General features: G+C 40.1%; 1 protein-coding gene across 2 annotated transcripts; it reads right to left on the bottom strand.

The window, feature by feature from the left end:
* Positions 1-444: 444 nt before the first annotated feature.
* On the bottom strand, positions 445-13,644 carry pcdh10b (protocadherin 10b). 2 transcript variants are annotated; one of them, XM_084431092.1, is made up of 5 exons: positions 9,642-13,644; positions 8,796-8,854; positions 8,448-8,554; positions 3,549-3,706; positions 445-1,687 (listed from the first exon to the last, which is right to left on the bottom strand). In XM_084431092.1, exons 1-5 carry the CDS (start codon positions 12,186-12,188, stop codon positions 1,634-1,636), a joined length of 2,925 nt encoding a protein of 974 aa, XP_084287218.1. In that variant the 5' UTR covers positions 12,189-13,644; the 3' UTR covers positions 445-1,633. The 2 variants fall into 2 exon arrangements, with proteins under 2 accessions (XP_084287218.1, XP_084287217.1); XM_084431091.1 differs by having other exon boundaries at positions 3,353-3,706; positions 9,642-13,643.
* Positions 13,645-19,503: the final 5,859 nt, after the last annotated feature.

The raw sequence follows: 19,503 nt of genomic DNA, 5'->3' as shown, positions 1-19,503 counted from the left end.
GCTGCATTAAGTTTAGTTCTGTGCGACTGGCTTTAAATTGAACTTTGCTGGAAGATATATATATCTTCATGCAATATATTGCATTTTTTTCTCTTTGCAAATGAAATGTCTTTGTTCACATTTCCCTCCGTTTTTGGACAAAACTGTATTTGAGCTCAGACATCAATGTTAATAAAACTTAAATAGCGTTTGTTTTGAACAAATAAATTGCACTAAATGCTCATTTGAGTGGTTGCATCCATGTGTGCAAAAATAGACTTTAAGATGTCCTTAGCTACAAAACAAAACCAGACAGCTGAGCCCCGGTCTTCTATGATATTTTTCATTGGAAAAGAAGGTTTTGTGTAGTTTTTGATTTTTGAAGGAATGTGGCTTAATTATCGAACTGTCTGCTTGTATTAGTTCAGCTAAAGTTGTCTTAAAATAAAACACGGGAGTCTAAGATGTAAGTATACATTTTTCAGTTTATTTGTCACCTCCTGGGATTAAGGTGTTTGTGTGCATATGTGTGTAAATATCAGTATCAGTGCGTGTGTTTACTTTGCATTGTGTACACCTTTTGTATTTGGCCTCAAATTTCCAAACGGATCTATTTGGCTACAGTAATACACAACTGCCATGTATTCAAATCTAGAATATTACACCCCTCTTTATTTATAGACATATCCAAAAGTGAAAAAATGGATGAAAAGTTGTTTAGAGATAAGGCCTTCTGTCATGTTAAGAACCCCTGTAAAGTGGATTAGCAACGCTAACTGCTCCCTTGTGGAGCCTTACACACTACACTTGAAAAAACGGCGCAAATGAAGACTGCACTTTCAGAAAAAGTATATATAGATAGATTTATAGATATAGATTTATATTTATTTTGAAGTTTAAAAGAGTACAGTTAAGACTTCTCACACGTGATATAACCTACGTATTGTCTGAGAGAGTAAGATTTAGGCCACTGCTGTCCCGCTCACAACGTTAAACACTTAACCCTGACGGAAAGAAAATCCCTCTGTGGAATCCGTTGCTTCTTCTTTTTTTTTTCTTTTTTTTTTGACAAAGAGTTGGAATAGATTTAGGGAAACACCTGATCACACACACAGCCGCACACAGAATATAAAAACAGTCATGTCTAAAAGAACAATATTGCATTTGTAATGCACAAATGAATTTCCTGTACAATTGGCTTTTCAGTGGTGTGTGTGTGTACATAAACAACTAAAGGGCTCAGTGAATATATCTCCATTTTTGTCGGTTTCGTTGGTGGTTCTCATCATCGTTCACAATGTGATATTTTTGTTTTCTTTTTTCTTTTTTTTTACGATGAACAGTAGTGCTGTAAACAGGCACACGCAGAAGCCAAGAGGAATAATCATCCTCTTGTTTCTCTCCTTGTCTTCCTATCCTCCATGTATTTTAACGGTCTAGTTTTGTCCTCCGCTCAGTCCTGCTGAGAAGCGCGTTATGTCCAGCCGCTCGGCCTTGCATCTAGCTCTGCGAGTCCGACTCTTTCATCAAGTTTTTTGAGGTCTCGGAGGCTCCGGAAGCCTTTGGGAACGCACGATCATCTGACGCCTCTGGAAATAGAGTCTGAAAACTTGATGCTCTTCGCATTTCCATCAGTTTCACTGATTGTGCAAAATCACGCCGTCTCTGGTATGTCCACTCGGAAAGAGCTAGCATATCCTTTTCCGCGCTAAAAAGGGAAAAAGAAAGAACGCTTATTAAAGATGATTTTTAGACAGCAGTTTTTAGTGTTGTGCTAAGCTATTAAAAGACCATTGTTTGATGCATACAGAAGCAGAGCTTTGATGAGGAACTATAAGCCTACAATCTACAAACTATTTCCTCAAAGTTAAACGCACCACCCACACAGCCTCGGAGCGCTCTTTCTGAGACAGATGTCTGAAGGTTTCAACACAACAAGAGCAGTCAATAATATCTCAATCAATCCCACTACCACCTTCATCCCCTCTAAAACAACAAACAGTGGTAGGCAGCCTAAACCTTATAAACTCTGGCCTTTTGAGAGCGTCTGTTTCAAGCTTCTGAGTTGATGTTTGGCATGACTAGTCAAACGTTGCCTCAATAAACATACTGCCTGTGTACAAAGCAATAGGGAGTTTCTGCCTTCCTTTTATCTCTGTTTTTTACAAGTTCATTTTAGACATTGTCAATATCTGGTGGGTCTTTACCTATGGTAAGATATCTAAGAATGTTTTATTGTTTGATCTAACAACTTATCACATTACAATCCCACAACTAGACATCAGTACGGTGGCAGAGAGAGCTCAATGCGCTGCAAATAGAAAAAAACACAAGCAAATTAAGAAAACATCTTCATCAGGTTGACAACACATGTGCTGCAAATACAAGGCTACCAAATTATTATTATTTTTATTGAGATGATCATTTGCATGTTTTCTTCAGTTGCAGCACGTTGAGGTCTTTCGGCCACCACACATAAGGGCTTCTGTAATTTACAAACACTTTGCAATTTCATAGTGCAATGTCTTGTTTCAAAGCATGTGCAATGTTGAAATAATTCATTTAGCAGGGTTGTGAACCATTCTGAATTTGAATTAGAAATTAAAGTACAATGGCATTCAGATGCTTGAATAATCAAAGAATGCTTGAGTAATAAAAAAAAAAAAAAAAAAAAAATTGGTCAAGACAAACTTTAAACGTTGGCTTAACCTGTTTCAAAAGTCTTGAGGGTTTATACACTAAGGGTAGATAAACAACTTCCTGTAGCGTGTGGCTAATTCAAAGAATTAAAAGGGAGTTAATTCCTCAAATCAGATTTTTTTTTTTTTTTTTTTCACAACCCTGGTAAAACAAATTTAATGTAAGCAAATGTATGAAGAAAAAAGCTATCAGACACTCTTATAAATAAAGGTTCTTCAAAGCTTTAATCCAGTTTTTTTTTGCTATTTGGTTCTCTGAAGATTAAAACGGTTCTTGGTGCTACATTAGAGGTTCTTAAGATCAGCATATTGATTCCTCCGTTTAAAATGTGCAGCCCTCCTGGGGCCTTTAAAGCACCACTAGATGTTTTTCTAAAGAACTAAAAGATAAAAAAAAAAAATCTTTGAGGAAGTTAAAAAGACTCTTATGTTCTCTCCTACACTTTTTCCTTCTATCGGATCCTTTATTTGTAAGAGTGTGCACCAGGAACCAGCAGATGAAGAGCAGATGAAGGATGGGCAGATGTTGATGGGTGAAGGAGAGCAGAAGTGTGAGGGCTAAGAGTTCTAAGAGGAGAATTCAGCAGCACTTCACGCTAGAGGCCTTGAATTTGGAAAGTTTTTTTTAGGTCAGATCAAGAGAGAGGAAAGCGCTCTCTCTTTGAGATACTCACACAGACAGGCGGCTTTGTAAGGCATGCGCGAGTTACACAGAAGTGCATCGAACTCTTTCCTCTCTAGCGTGGAAGCATTGAGGTGGTGTTGATGGTGTTGATGTTGGTGTTGGTGCATCTGGTTGGGGTGGTGTGGCGTCTCTTTGCCAAAGGTTGAGAATGACTGATCACCCGCCAACGTCTCGCCCTCAAATACCTCAGAGTCGGGCACAGAGTCCATGCCCGGCACGTGCAGGTTGCTGCGGTAATCGGCACCCTGTCGTGCCTCGGTGGGCACGAAACTTGGCATCCAGCAGCGATCTGAGTGGCCGAGGGCTTTGCACTCCTCTGTGCAGTTGGAAAACAGGTCTGCTCCTAAGAGAGAGAACAGAGAGTTGGGTTAGCCTGTGCTTAATTGTCCATGTGGGTGGATGGGAGAGAGAATATGCTCCCAATAGCACTGGAAGCATGTAAGTGCATTAAAACAAGACAAACAAACACAAATAAATACAATAAACCATGCGTATACAATGCATCTACCCTATAACGTGCCCTCAATGTCTCCTCTCTTAGATAAGAGAGCAGACCGTCGAATTCTGCATTAATTCAACCAATCAGAAGTTATCCAGCATCTTTTTTAGACTTAATCAAGCATTATAAATATGTAAATCCAGATGAAATGTAATGCATGTCATTCACTTTGAAAACATTAAAAGCTGTATGCATGAAATGTCTTTGGCACTTAACATGCTAATCATGAAAAGATTGCATGGCGCTTTTTTCCCCCCTTTTTGTGACTTTTAAATTACAAATTACCCTGATCAAAGCACGTGTGGAGAACATATACACAGCGAGTGGATGAAGTCAATGCTGTAATCTCCTCTTGAGGTCTCTCTTCCACTTCTCTCTTTCTATTTGACATCAAAGGTAAACTCTCTGAGACACCAAGCTTGCAGATAAACCCGATCCTCTATTCTCTTTCCTTCTCTTCCGCCCAGCTACAAGATGAAGGGATATATTATAAAGGTTATAACCCTCTTTACTCTTTTGTCTCTTTCTCGTCGTCTCAATTAAAAGAACAAAAAGAATGAGTGACACTATAAGACATTACGTCACAAAAGAAAAAAAAAAGCAATACATCAATAGGTGCAAAAAAGGCTTGGAATGTACAGTAAAGTATTTTAAAATAAACTATATTATTGATATATAAAATATTTATATAGCTAAACAATTTTATTGAATTGCTTTAACTAAATAAATAAATTGTGAAATAGCATTTTCTGCATCATTTTCCAAGCCTTAAAAGCCAGCTCCGCCCCCAATATTAGGCCCACCACATCTCTCCCAGAGGTTTAGCATGAGCCTCTTTGAAAAGGTATTTTGATTATCAGCACATAATTCAAACACCCCGCTGCTAATATCCAATGGCGAACGACCTCACGAATCACAAAGCCAAGAGAAAGCTAGCGCTACAAGAGTGTTACAGCTAAATCCAGCGTGAGGGACAAGATCCTGTTAGTTTGTGCGTGACAGTTGCATGATGCCTTTTACCCCCACCGTCACCCCAGACGGTGTAAGCCGTGCCGTTTTGACTGCGTGCATCTGAGAAGAAGGGAGAGGTGAGCATTTTGAAATCCCCTTTCGGCTCCTGTGTCTAAAAAACCCATGTCTAAAACAGTCAGTAATTATAGCTGGAGGATTAATGAAGTGCCATTTTCAAAGAAGCGCTAAGCGGAGATGTTGAAGGTATGGAGCAGAGTCAGTGGTGTGGGGTGGGGGGATGTTCTTATAGCTAATCCTCAGACTAGCCCTTCAGACAGAAGACAGGTCAGCATACACAGACTTTGGGTTTCTGCTTTAAAAGAGGATTAGAGTCCTTTGGAGCTACATGCAAACAACCTACTTAGGCCTGGGCTTGGTAAGACTCTCCTAATTACAAACCAAAGCATAGGACCGCCTTACTAGGCAACAAGTATTAGACACTAAACATATCTGGAAGCTATCTATGACAACATTCACAGGTCTCATTTTTATTAGAGACTGTGAACAAAGGTTCTTTGTGTATATATCTGACATACAAAGAAGGTGAGAGGGAGAGAGTTTGATATTTAGAGAGTGTGCGATAAGACACTTCCTCATTGTGTAATCGCAGGGAGACATCTTGATATTTCCTGACATTTTCTGAAATTAATTGCTCTCTGTACTCATCCAGTGTCCTTTTTTTTTTCAGTGGGAAAAATGGAAAAGTAATTATATTGTTGACTTGTGGTTCAATATTGCAAGAAAGAGTCAAGTCTGATGAAAATGCAATGCTCTATATTCTCTGGTTGAAAAATACATGCTATTTTTATACCTAGTAATAATTTCTGTTTCAAGTAATGCAATGCTAGATACAAATTTGAACAGGGGCCAGAACGATCTGGAATGTGTCCACATCGACCACATTCGGATTTTAAGGAAAATGTTCATAAGTAAATCGTCGCCTACTGACCTGACAACCAATTACAAGGGTTTTTATCTGTACTACACTAAATTATTTAATATTTCTCCTCAAAATATTTTATATTTAATACATTTTCTATTAAGCTTAAAATTAAAAGAAAACACACTACCATTCAACTTTGGGGTTAGTGAGATTTTTAAATGTTTTGATGTTGAAATATTATTACGAGAATTAAGATTTTCAGCATCATTACTCCACTCTTCAGTGTCACATGATCCACCAGAAATCATTTGAATATGCTGATTTTGGAGCTTAAAAAACATTTCTTATTATTATCAATGCTGAACATATACTGACCCTAAACTTTTGAACGGTAGAGTATTTTAGGGAGAAATGTTGCGCTTTTTTTTCCTACGCTTTATAAAATTACAGTAAGACCTTGCCAGTTACACACAGACAACAGAGAGTGATGTTATGTATCATCTCAAAATCTGATCAAATCACCCAGAGGTAGATTTTAAAACATTGTTTAAACAGGGTCTCTGTGCTACTAAAGACCACAAGAACACCACAAACATTTCCCCAAAAAAGAAAACCCTCAAAACATATTATGTTTTTATTAACAAAGTTCGGGATGAGCACGTTCAGATAATTAACACGAGTGGAGAGCACTCAGAAATCAACGATAAGAGGTGTATATATATTCAGCAGTCTCACCTCAATTCGTTGACAGTTTAGCAGCATCCCTCCACCACCCCTTCTCCACACTTCTAGTCCTAACCAATTACATGGGGGGAGTATCTGGGTTCGGGCTGAACGCCGACCTCGGAGCCCTCCCCCCGGACAGCACGCCAAATACGCATTAAACTTTACTCCCTCTAATTGTATGTAAGTGTGAAGTATTTTTGCATTAACTAAATTTGCTTGGAAGTTGTCAGAAACTCTACATCACTTTTTTTCTGATGTTCTACAAAGTGAGAGAAATTAAGAGAGAGAGAAAGACTTGTATATTAAAGAAGATATATGACAATGGCCTGTAAACGAAATGATCTATTGAAAAATCTCCCCTCTCTATATGCTCTGCTGCTTTCTGAGCAGAAGCCTTGCAAAGCATTAGATCCGATAATAACCTTCATTTGCTAATCAGGCTGAAAATAAATTACTGATCAGTGAGCTGTTTCTGAATTCTGAAAATGACCTGCAGCCCAAATTAGGGATTCTGTAGCAACGTGGCAGATCCTCGGGATAAAAGAAATTAAACTGGAATGAAATGATTCAGGTGTGTCATTGCATCAGAGAACCTCTAAAGTGTTCCATATTACAGATGCATTTTTATGCATTAGAGAGAATTTAAGCGATGCTTATCTCTGCCTTTTTTTTATTTATTTAGTAGAGATGACTAGATTGGGATGCGTCTACGTTGTGACACGCTAGGCGTTTGGATGACTAAAATTTCCTGTTTCAAAAAGCCCATAAAACAGCAGCTGGTTAAGAAACAAAATGTCTGCAATAGATTTGAAAGGATGAAGGCCGTTTCCACCCAGTTCTCATTTAAATGAACAATGCACACTCCTGAACGCTCTCCAAGTCTGCATATCAAGCGGCGCTTTCAATTATCTTAATTAAAGAAGATAGTATGGAGCAAAACAATTAATTTTTAGTAGGGACAACATGCTCGCAAAATTACACAACAGATTTTTTTCTTTTTTTCTTTTTTTACTTTATAGAGCTGTATCTTAAAAGGCAAGAGTTTGTTGATGGCCTGCGACAATAAAGGCAGATGGGCTAGCTGACCTTGTATGGAAAACAAGTCTTGATTTTAATCTAATGTTTAACTGAGCAAAAATAGGCTAAATGAGAGCTGAAGCAGTCCAGCCACAGCATATGGTGCTCTGGAATAACAGCAGAGGACATATGCTCAACCAAAGAGAAATTAATGATAATAAGATGCAACTTTTGGTTGTATTCATTTGTGTCCGACTATGTCATAATTACATTATACACTCAACTTCACAATGCACTTAAGGTGTCATTTAGCAACAACGCACCATTTCCAATGCAGCCGAATATCACACATGTGGTCTTATGAAGGTGTGAACAATAGTGTCCTCCGTCAGTGGAATGTGGGGAGAGGGATTATGGTGGATGGGTGAGGGGGGTGAAGAGGAGTTGGTGGAGGGGTCGCACACAGTCAATGAATCGCTTGTTTGTTTGCTGCTCAACCTATTTTGTCCCGTTCCCACAGAGTCGATGACAGACTGCCTGGACTGATCTAAATTCCATCATGTCTTTAGAGACGTGGGTGAAAGGGTAGATAGTACCACTGAAGTAAATACTTATTATCAGGGAGTATTCATAAACAATTGGATTATATTCTCCACTACGGCTGTTGTTCGCAAGCTCACGCATCCATATTCAGAGGCTCGGTGGCCTAAAATATTTCTGCTAGGTTTCGAACAGCCTCGACATGCCTTGATCAGGGTTTTGTTCTGATTGTTTGGATGAAAAACAACTAAACTATTTAAAATATTCCATCTTTCAACCAGTATGTCTATCTCAAGTGTTTAACCAACAATTTAAAGCCACATCTCGACATGCTCAGCCTGAATAGCATCTCTTTTTAATCAATAACAAAACGAGAGAAATATGAGAAATTGACTTATATAAACGTACCAGAGGAATGTCCACGATGCATGGCGTCATGGTCACTGTCTCCCTGCTCACTGTCTCCATGACCGCTGTCTTTTGAGCTCACGATATCTGCCTCCTGAAATGCAGAGCTGAGGGAGGAGAGAAGGTTTGAGTTGACCGCTTTGCCACACGACTCTTATATAACCTCAGTTTTACTGCTTAGCCTTGACATGGTCTCAGTCTGTCACAAATGCTCATGCTGGTTTAGTTCAAATGTTCATAGACTTCTCATATTTATTTACTTCTATCATATTAATAAAACAAAAAAAAGAAAGTCATTCCATAAAGTAGAGGGAAATAAATTTCAGGTCAGTTAAATTAAGTGCTTACCTGTTAACACGCCTTGGTCGGTCCACCAAATAACTGAGTTCTGCTCTCTGGTGTTTTGTCTGCAAGAGAGGGATCAATTTGAAATAGGCCCAACAACATTGCATAATAGTAATTCATTTTTTTTTTTATTAAATTAAATATTATAAATACATAAATGACAATAATGATAATAATACAGGTCAGAATTCAAGCTTTGCTCACTGGGGGAATTGCAGGGACTTTATGGGCAGTCAAGATCATTAGGCTCTGCTGCTATTCAGCAGAATTCAACTATAGACGGATCTTTGTTCTTGTGAGGCTCTGCAACACCGTGACTGGCATATCTAATGCCCTATAACCCGGAGAGCTTTTCACAAACATGCAAATCTATCAGTTCAGTGACTCACTATGTTTACACTCTAACATGCACAGTATAGGCCACACAAAATATATAATAATAATAATATTAATAATAATAATTAATATTGTTAGTGTCAGTCTGCAAGCAACCAGTGATCAACCTGTTTGTTTTCAGAGCTCACTATCCTGAAGAGGAAGATTGTTTTGTTTTGAGTCGTTTTAATTCGCAAAATGTGTATGTATTTTGAAATACAAGATAATTCAAATGTAAAAGAGCAGACAATTTTAAAATGATGACTATTGACATATCTCTGGTTTGATTTGGTCTCTGAATATGTATTTAGATAAACTGTAGCCTATATCTGAAGAAGAAAGCTAGATTTGCTTTCTGTGTGCCATTGATAAAATAAAATACAAAAAAATTACTAAAACTTGTAGTACTTTTTTATTTTATTTAATTTTTTATCATGTAATTATAATATGAGTAAGTTTTATAAGTGCTCGTACCTCACTGGAGAGCAGGCTGCCGTTGGATATGATGTCCGGCTGCTGTTGGTCCGTATAGCCGGTCACTAGAGCTCCGCACGGGTTGTGCTCGGTGTCGTTGCTGCGCGACGGGCTGCAGGCCTTCAGGAACATGAGATCCGTTTTGGCCGATTCCGGAGTCAGACAGACCTGATAGCAGTAGTTCTGACTTTGATGTAGCGAGCCGAAGCTCCCTGACTCCTCCACTGGCACCTGCGCGGCGCTCGCCACGCTCACGTTTGCTGTGTTGGTGCTCTGAACCAGCATGATGTCGGACTTGCTCAGTTTCTTCTTTTTCCGAGCAGCCCGGGCCTGTCGACCGCAGCAGCCGCCTGACCCGCACGACCCGCAGACCATCAGGCAGCAGCAGTCGCTGGCCAGGCAGGTGCTGTAGATGTTCAGTTTTTTCTCCTTCTGACAGCGCACGGCCAGCACAATCATAGCCAGGAGGAAGATGAAGGAAACGGAGCCGAGCGCGATTATGAGGATGAGCGTCAAGTCCAGAGACGCGTCTTTGGCCTTGGAAGTACCGCGTTCTCCACTGTGGCCTTCCACGAGACTGTCCACGAGTGTAACCTGCACCGCTGCGCTGCATGACATGGGAGGCTGCCCGTGATCCCTTACCTCAATCAGCAGCTCATACAGCTGTTGCGGGTCTCGTTTGACTGACACCCGGCGGGCCGTGCGCAACTCGCCAGTGCGCCAGTCCATTCGGAACATCCCATTCTCGTTACCTCTCTGTATACTGTAGGACAAGCGCGCGTTCTCTCCATCATCTGCATCCATGGCGACAATGCGCGTAACTAGGTAGCCTGGCTCGGCAGAGCGCGGCAAAGGCTCCCGCGCAGTGCCATTTTTTCCAAGAGGCGCAATCACAGACGGCGCGTTATCGTTCTGGTCTACTATAATGACGTTCACCGTGGCGTTGGACCAAAGTTCGGGGCTGCCTGAGTCCCTCGCTTGAACTATAAAGCTGAAGTCTTTCAGTTGCTCATAATCAAATGATCTAAGGGCGTACAAATACCCATTCTCCGAGTTGATGGACACATACGTGACCACAGACATTCCCTGGATTTCACACTCCACTATGGAGTAAGTTATATAAGCATTTTGTCCGACATCAGGGTCTACTGCACTGACAGCGTAGATGTAAGCACCGGGGACGTTGTTTTCAGTCACATACACATCATAAATGGGCTGCGTAAACGTGGGCGCGTTGTCATTCTCGTCAGACACGTGCACTTTGATTGATTTGCTGGTCGCCAGAGATGGAATCCCTTTATCTCTCGCAACCACGGTGACCGTGTATGCCTCTACAGTCTCTCGGTTGAGAGGACCGTCGGTCACAATAGTGTAATAATTTCTAAAAGAGGTTTTGAGTTTAAAAGGAACATCTCCGAGAATCTCCACATGCGTTTGACCGTTGTCTTCAGAGTCTTTATCGGTGACGCTGAGCAGAGCGATGACGGTTCCCGTGGCTGCGTTCTCGCTCACCGACTCCGTGACGGTGCTGAAGATGATCTCTGGAGCGTTGTCGTTCACGTCCGCCACTTTGACCAAAACTTTACAGTGCGCGGGCACAGCATTAGGTCCCATGTCTTTCGCTTGAACGTAAATCTGATACAGACTGCTCTCCTCAAAGTCCACCTCACCTCTGACCTCTATGCGGCCCGTTCTGGCATCAATATCGAACAGTTCCTTGACCCTGCTTGAAATGTGGTTGCTGAACGAGTAAATTACTTCTCCGTTCGGGCCCTCGTCTGAGTCGGTCGCGTTCAGCTGGATGACGAGCGTGCCCACGGGCACGTTCTCGGCCAGGTTAACCGAGTACACCGGCTGATCAAACACGGGTACGTTGTCGTTGGAGTCGAGCACCCTGACCACAAGCAGTGCTGTACCTGTCCGAGGAGGCTGGCCACCGTCTACGGCCGTGAGGACATAACGGTGCATCGCCTGTTGTTCCCGATCAAGAGGCTTCTCCAAAACCAGCTCTGCGAATTTGTTGCCATCAGTCTGTGTTTGCACGTCTAGGTAGAAATAGTTGTTATTGGTGATGTCGTAAGTGCGCAATGCGTTACTACCAACATCCGGATCAAAAGCGCTCTCCAAAGGGAAGCGCGTACCCGGAGTCGCGCTCTCGGATATTTCCACGGTGATGTCCGTCTCCGGAAAGCTCGGCGGGTTGTCGTTGATGTCCACCACCTCTATCTCCACGCGAAAGAGCTCGAGTGGGTTCTCCAGGAACACCTCCAGGTGAAGCAAACAGCTGGCGCTCTGCTTACAGATGCGCTCCCGGTCGATTTTCTCGTTCACGAAAAGCACCCCGTTTTCCAAGTTTACTTCCAGGTACGGCGTCCGCGAGCTGGGCACCACCTGAAAGCGGCGGGATGAAAGTTTTGTAAGGTCCAGTCCCAAATCCTCTGCTATATTCCCCACAAACGTGCCATGCTCCGCTTCCTCGGGCACAGAGTAACGTATCTGCGAAACCACCCCATCCGCGAGACACAGCAGGAGCAAAAACACAAACATTTCCACTCAGGAAAGGTCACTTGGAATATTTTATCTCCGTGGTGCACACAGCAAAACCATCACCCTCTTCTCCAAGGTAAGGCGCTCAGGCGTGCGTAAGGCTTTGGTTGTATGGTAATATTATTATTTTTTCCTTAAACAGGGCTGTCAGCCAAAAACCATGCTGTCTGCGTTCTGGTTTACACAGGACCGATTTCCCAAGGCGATTTCCTCCACGAACAAGCTTTAGAGTCGCAGCGGATTTCTGGCACAAGTGAACATTAAAACATTAAACTGACACTGATATAAATAGATATCAGCTGGCGTGTGATAAAGCACAATATCATAATCCACAGAATTAATGCAACAAATGCATTTTATATTAGAGCTACAGTCTCTGATATCTGAACGGTCCCAGTATATCTGGTGCGCTCCTGCGGGGTCCGCTGGCACAGTACTGAAGCATCAGCGCTTAGCTGTTCGGTTTTCCCGCAGCACCCTCCCCTCGCCAACCAATGGGAGCACCCGGCACCAGCAGAGCTGAAACTTTATTGGCTGTGTCCTACATCAGTCAAGCCTCCTGGTGGCTGATAAACACGCCCCTGGTCAGAGCTGCGGGATTTCTGGTCATGAGGATTGAATGGCTGATGAGTTAGTAAGAGAATGAGTCAGAGAGATGAGTAAGGTGTGATCAATTTGTGGGGGAAATTTATTTTATCTCAGAACGGGATTATGCATAACGTTATTATGTATTGGCCTATAGCCTGTGTAAATGTTGTGAATAGGGCCTATGTATATATATACACCCTGACATTTTATTTATCTACATTATTTGTCTAAATCACATTTTTGACTTTTGTATACGTGTAAAAAAAAAAAAAAAAAAAAAGGGAAAAGGGAAACCAGCATTTCATATCAAGTGCTTTATTCAAGCTTATTGTATTTCTCTCATTATAAACGGACAGTTTTTCCCCCCACTAAAATATTTTACAATTACTTTTGTATTCTTTATATAGGAATAAAATGCATTTAATGTTTCGATTGCACACATATACCCGGCAGATTCTCTACTACATCTTACAATGTGTTGTCTTTGGAGCTTTCTGAGGTTTGGTTCCCAAGCGCGAGCCACATGCGCCTCCTAGCTGCCAAAAATAATCTGTTGCGCTGCTGTCTGTCACGCGCATGGAATTCCTCGTGGCAGCTGCACATAAATAAGAAATCTGTGAATATGTCCAGCACTTGTATTAAATCCCTGTAATTAAATAAGATGCAATTGTGCTCGCTGGATTAAGTAATTAACCCGTTTAGACCCATTGTCCATTCTAATGGACATCACTTTTCTCTGCTGCTTTTTGTCATTTGGTGCAAAGCAAATCTTAAAGGAATAGATTAAATACTGCTAAAACAATCTACGCGTGTTATATCATTGCATTTTGATTAAAAAATAAATTATATACTTTTTTTTTAAATGGGCAGTGTGTCACAGTAAGCAAAAGAGCTATGAAGCTGTTAAATGTGATCTCAGTAATTAAATCCTATATGATTTGGTAAAATCATATTTTGTGTTTAACACCGTTTGCTTGTTACAACAACCGAAAGAGGCTATTGGCATTCCAACTGTCTGTTTGAAAACATGTCAAAAGTTGTGGGTGGTGAGTGACACATTAAACCCATGTATCCTATATAGATGTTGTCAACTGTAATGAAAATTGCAAATAACCATTAAAACATTATCATAACTGATTATCATTTTTGACTGCGTTTAGAGTATAAATAAAGCACGGTCCTTTTCTCTCTCTCCATGGAATAGCCTATAATTCGTTTCGGAATGGAGTAGTCATCCAGTCCCTTATGCTTCAAATAATAGCTTTAGTGCCTTATATCCGTGCGTTGCCTTTACACTCTATCTGTTGGTATATACCTGCTCCCCGTTTCCCGGCAACCAAATGTCACGGTTTTCATCTGAGTGGAATAATGCAGGATCCACGGTGGCAAACACAAGGAACAGTCGGAGCGCCCCCTAGCGCATCACAGAGGCACTACACCCGAATGGTATGTAAGCCATAAAGGACTGATGGCTGAGTTTAGTGTCCCCTCAAGAAAGGAACATTTGAAGGAGCGTCTGAAACGTTGCTGTGCCAGAAAGAATCTTAACACCAGTGGAGTGTAAACATGAATCGCTTCCAAAAAGAGATTTTCTAAATCAAGTTTTGGCGAGCCACTGGCGCACTCACTCGACTTTATGCTTTAATTCCCACAAGGGTGCCGGAAGGATTGAATAGATTTGAGTTTTCATGAATATTTCAAGATTTATGGACAAACAGTGATTTGAATATGAGAATCAGATTATCTCCCCTCCTGTATTATAATGTGAGCATACCTCAACAGCATGAGGAGAGCTGCCATTATGACTGGCACCCAGGCACGCTCTCTCTCTTTCTCTTTTTGTCACTCTTGCAAAGCTGATTTACGGAAATGTGACGTTTTGAGATTCAGAATAAGTAATTTATTCCATTACCTGTGTGAAAATGCACAATTAAAGATCTATAGAGAAAATATAAACATGTGATGGTTCTTTCTCTGTGGGATCACCCCAAAATTTGCCAAGCACAAACTCAAAGTTTTTGGCAAAGTAATTCATGCAACTGCGCTAATATGGCTTGTTTACTCACAATCATCATCTGTTCAAAAAGTTGTGAAGTATACTGCAGTGCTGCCAGGTTCTCAGCATGCACTGCATATGCGAACTGACCTGAGTTTAGGTTTAAAAAAAATTTCCATGTTAAAATCACCCTATTGTGATGTTTATCTGAGTGAAACTATTTATCAAGCAAGAAAAAAAAAAAAAATGTTGGACGGGACTTGATTTTGTCCATCAGGAGTTGATTGGATCATTGTAGTATGCTATTGCTGTGATGTCATGTAAGTGACAGGTTGTCCCGCCCTCATGCCAGTAAACACGTCATCAGAGAAGAGAAAAAATGTTGCTGCAAGAGGGAGGGGAAGTTATTTTAATCAAAGATTATGATGGCACATGAATTTAAAAAAATGAATGTGCATATTAAAAAAAAAGAAAATAAAAAAGACCATTGTTAATTTGGATTTCATGGTGACTTTAGGTTTTGTGGGCCTACCATTTTCTAACAGTAGTTGTATAATAGTAGTTGTCCTGAGTGACTTCCATAATAACAACATTCCAGTTAACAAATCAAATTTTGAAATCATGAATTAGAGAATATAAGATCTTTTTTTTCCTCTTCAAGCTCAATTCTCTTAATTTCTTGTAGAAGCGAATGGTAGGGCTGTGATTGTTTCTAGGAGTGTTGATCCAGGAACCAGTCCAATGTTGTGCAGTGTTGTGAAATCATCCTTGTGTAATTTTATACACGTTTAAAACTTGTTTTGATCAGTTAGCATGCTTTTTGGATTGTGTTTTTACAGTTCAGGATGGCATATTTAGATCTGCCATGGTAAGTCTGGAAAACAACGGGTATCAGATTCTCTCATTAGGTGCGTGATGGACAAGTAACAGTGACAGAGCCTTTAAACCAAATCATCTTCTGAGTTCTAACTAAGTTTCACCATGTCAGAATCCTGAATCTGGAGCATCAGAGGAAAATAGCCTCAGTTCTCAAATCCTGCTTCCCTTTCCCCCCAAAGAAAATAGACAGAAAACAAAAGAAAATTGAGTTTTCGGAGATAACAAAAGATGTCTGTTCTCACATCTTAATATCTGATGGCCATATGTGGCGTCGGTCTGTCGATCAGCCCTGCGTGTGGTTATGTGTGCGTCTGGACGTCTGGCTGCTTTCATAGAAACTCTCTGGTGTGCCTCTGGCCCGGAAGACCTTTTCATCTGCAGCCTACACATGGATATGTGTGTGTGTGTGTGTGTGTGTGTGTGTGTGTGTGTGTGTGTGTGTGTGTGTGTGTGTGTGTGTGTGTGTGTGTGTGCGCAGGTCTGACACTGCAGTGACAGGATGAGATGGGACAGAGAGTGCTGGTTGACAGGAGGATTGTTTTCACTCCAAAAGCCTTATTAAAAATGTAGCTGTCCCTCAGAGACTGGGTGAGGGGGTGTGTGTCTCTGCTCTTGGTCAGTCATGAGGAAAATGTAATGTGGTATTTGGTATTTGAGTTGTGTTAGAGGGTTTTGTGAAGTCTTCTCCTTTGTGAGTCGAATTTCACGTGAAACTTCCAACCCAGATATCTGCATGTCAGCGTATATGACCCAAATAAGTCAAGAGTTTGACATGCTTTCACAAAAGAACCTGTAATAATTCAATAGCAACAAAGGTCAACAAAAAAAGCTAAATTTTGTTCTATATCTCACTTCTAAGTAATATCCTGAGGTCGGAGAGTTTAGTTGTTAGCAACAGTTGCTGTGGTCATATTTAGGGAAGTCCCTGTTTAGGTCGATACATTTTTTTTTTTTTTTTTTTTAATAAGTCTTTTATGCTCGCCAAGGCTATGCGAACCATGATGAATGTTTTGTAACATTAATAATTAGAAATAAAGATGCATCTGTGAGATGTAAAATCATCATTAAAGAAATAAAATAAATGATCTTATCTAGCTGACTTCCATTTGAAACATTTAGCTGATAATTGTGTTTATTATTGTTAAGTTGCTTTGAAACAATCTGTTTTGTTAAAAGTGCTAAATAAATAAATGTGTCTTGAATTGCGCAGTTTTATCTTTAGGTCGATGTATTCACTAATAGTTATATGCTTTTTAGAACAGTTAATGAGAAATATATTTCCAGTTAATTAAAATCCCCAGAACCCAAATGTTTTTTGGGAAATAGTTTTGGACTTCAAATACTCAATAAAAATCTTCTCATAAACTCTATAAATGTGTGAGGAGATCTTTAAAGGGGGCACATTTAACACACCTCTCCTTATTGCTTTGATCATACACTCACAACTGCACACAAGCACATTCTCCAGCTATTGATCATTCCAGTATGCCATAGTAATCAATATGAAACATCTATCAGAAATGTAAGGATGATAACAAAACTACATTCTAGGTCTCCTTTGACATGCAAATGACACCCAGTGCCAAAATGTAACACCCACACATGTGCGCGCGCACACACACACAAGCAGGTTGTGATGAGAAACATGATCCACGCAGGATCAAAAGAGATGCGTACAGCAGGATGAATAAATGGAAATGTGCGCTGATTTCATGTAGGTCAAGAAGTCTTTACACAAACACACACACACAAACACACTCACAATCCATTAAGATGCTCAAAGCAAAACACTTCAGCAATACACAGCGATACCAGTATGATTACCTGTAATAGAGTTTTGCCCTTTCCGTCACATACAGGTAGCATTACCATAAATACATCAGCATGCTTCCCGTTAGCATTCAGTGTATGTTTCTTTGAGAGATTACTTGCATTAAAAGGTGCCAAACTTTAAATATTTTGTGAGGGATGCTGTCAGATTGCTGTAACTGACTGATCATTCTATAATTTTTTCAAGTATTTATAGTTAATAGAGCAACAAGACATGCTAAGAGAGAGAGAAAAAGAGAAGCAGATAGGGTGTCCAATGTCAGCAGAGGAAAATAAGGGGCACATTCTTTTTTTTTGTTTCACACATGTGCCATATGAGCCTTAACAAATTGTAATCCAAAAATGAATTCCCCTTTAAATATTCTAAACTTTTTTTTCTTCTGTGAAAAAAAAATAAAAGTTGCAGCCAGAAACGTTTTGCTCATGATCGTATTTGTGCGCACATAATGGTCAAGAGTTTTATTTTTTTATTTTTTTTTTGTTCTTTGCTTAAAGAAGTAATAAGTTGCAAATACTTTTGCAGTGATATACAGTGCCCTCCACTAATACTGGCACCCTTGGTAAATATGAGCAAAGGCGGCTGCAAAAGTAAACCTGCACTGTTCATACTTTTGATCTTTCCTTCAAAACATTCACAAAATCCTAACCTTTCACTGAAGTAAAACAATTGAAAGTGGTGGGGAACTCACATTATGAAATAAATGTTTTGCTCTAGTTCACTTTGGCCACAATTATTGGCACCAAATTATTGCAACATCCTTTTCCCATGATAACAGCTCTGAGTCTTCTCCTATAATGCCTGATGAGATTGGAGAACACCTGACAAGAGATCAGAGACCATTCCTCCATAAATCTCTCCAGATCCTTCAGATTCCCAGCTCCATGTTGGCGCTTCTTCTCTTCAGTTCACTCCACTCATTTTCTATAGGGTCCAGATCAGGTGACTGGGATGGTCATGGCAGAAGCTTCATTTTGTGCCTCAGTGACACAATTTTAGTGTGTTTTTTGTTGTTGTTTATTTCGGATCATTGTCCATTTAACCATGGGCATGGGGTACATTTTATCTCTGTTTGCACCAAACCCATCTAGTGTGTTTGCTGCCAAAAGCTATATTTTTTGTTTCATCTGACCATAGAACCAGGTCCCTTTTGAAGTTCCAATCGTGTCTGACAACTGACTATGCTGGAGTATGTTTTTGGAACCCAAAAGTTTTTTCTTGAAACCTTCCCAAACAACTTGTGGTGATGTAGGTGCTGTTTGATAAAATAATTGTAGGCTTTCTGACCCCAAGACTCAACTAACCTCTGCAATTCTCCATCTGTGAGTCTTTGGCCACTCAAACTCTCCTCCTCACCGTGCATTAGGATGACATAGACACATGTCCTCTTCCAGGAAGATTTGTAACACATTTAGTTGATTGGAACTTAATCATTGCCCCGATTGTGGAAATTGGTATTTCCAATGCTTTAGCTATTTTCTTACAGCCACTTTCTATTTTGTGAAGCTTAACAATCTTTTACTACACATCAGAACTATATTCTTTGGTTTTACTCTTAGTGATGAATGATTAAGGGGATTTGGCCTTTGTGTTTCCTCATATTTATACTCTTGTGGAACAGGAAGTCACGGCAGGACAATTTCATGCTCCTAGTCACCCTGGTGTGCTAAAAAATCATAAATATGAATGGGAATATAGGGGTGCCAATAATTGTGGCCAACATGCATCGGAGAAAAACATTTAGTTTATAATGTGAGTTTCCCCCCACTTTCAATTGTTTTACTTCAATGAAAGGTTAGAATTTTATGATTTTTTTTAATGAAAGATCAAAAGGATAAACAATGCAGATTTATTTTCACAGCTTAAATTATTTTTTAAATTAAAATCACTTTGATTCTGACTTACTGGAGCACATCTGCTTTTAAAAAAATAAACACATTTTAATGTCATGTTAATTCGTCTCACACACACATTATAAATTACAGTTAGCAATTTAGCTTCTACTTAGGGAAATTAGAGAATCA

This window comes from Rutilus rutilus (genome assembly GCF_951802725.1).
Source record: "Rutilus rutilus genome assembly, chromosome: 14".
In the NCBI taxonomy this organism is placed as follows: Eukaryota; Metazoa; Chordata; class Actinopteri; order Cypriniformes; family Leuciscidae; genus Rutilus; species Rutilus rutilus.
This window is presented reverse-complemented; position numbering and strand designations above follow the sequence as displayed.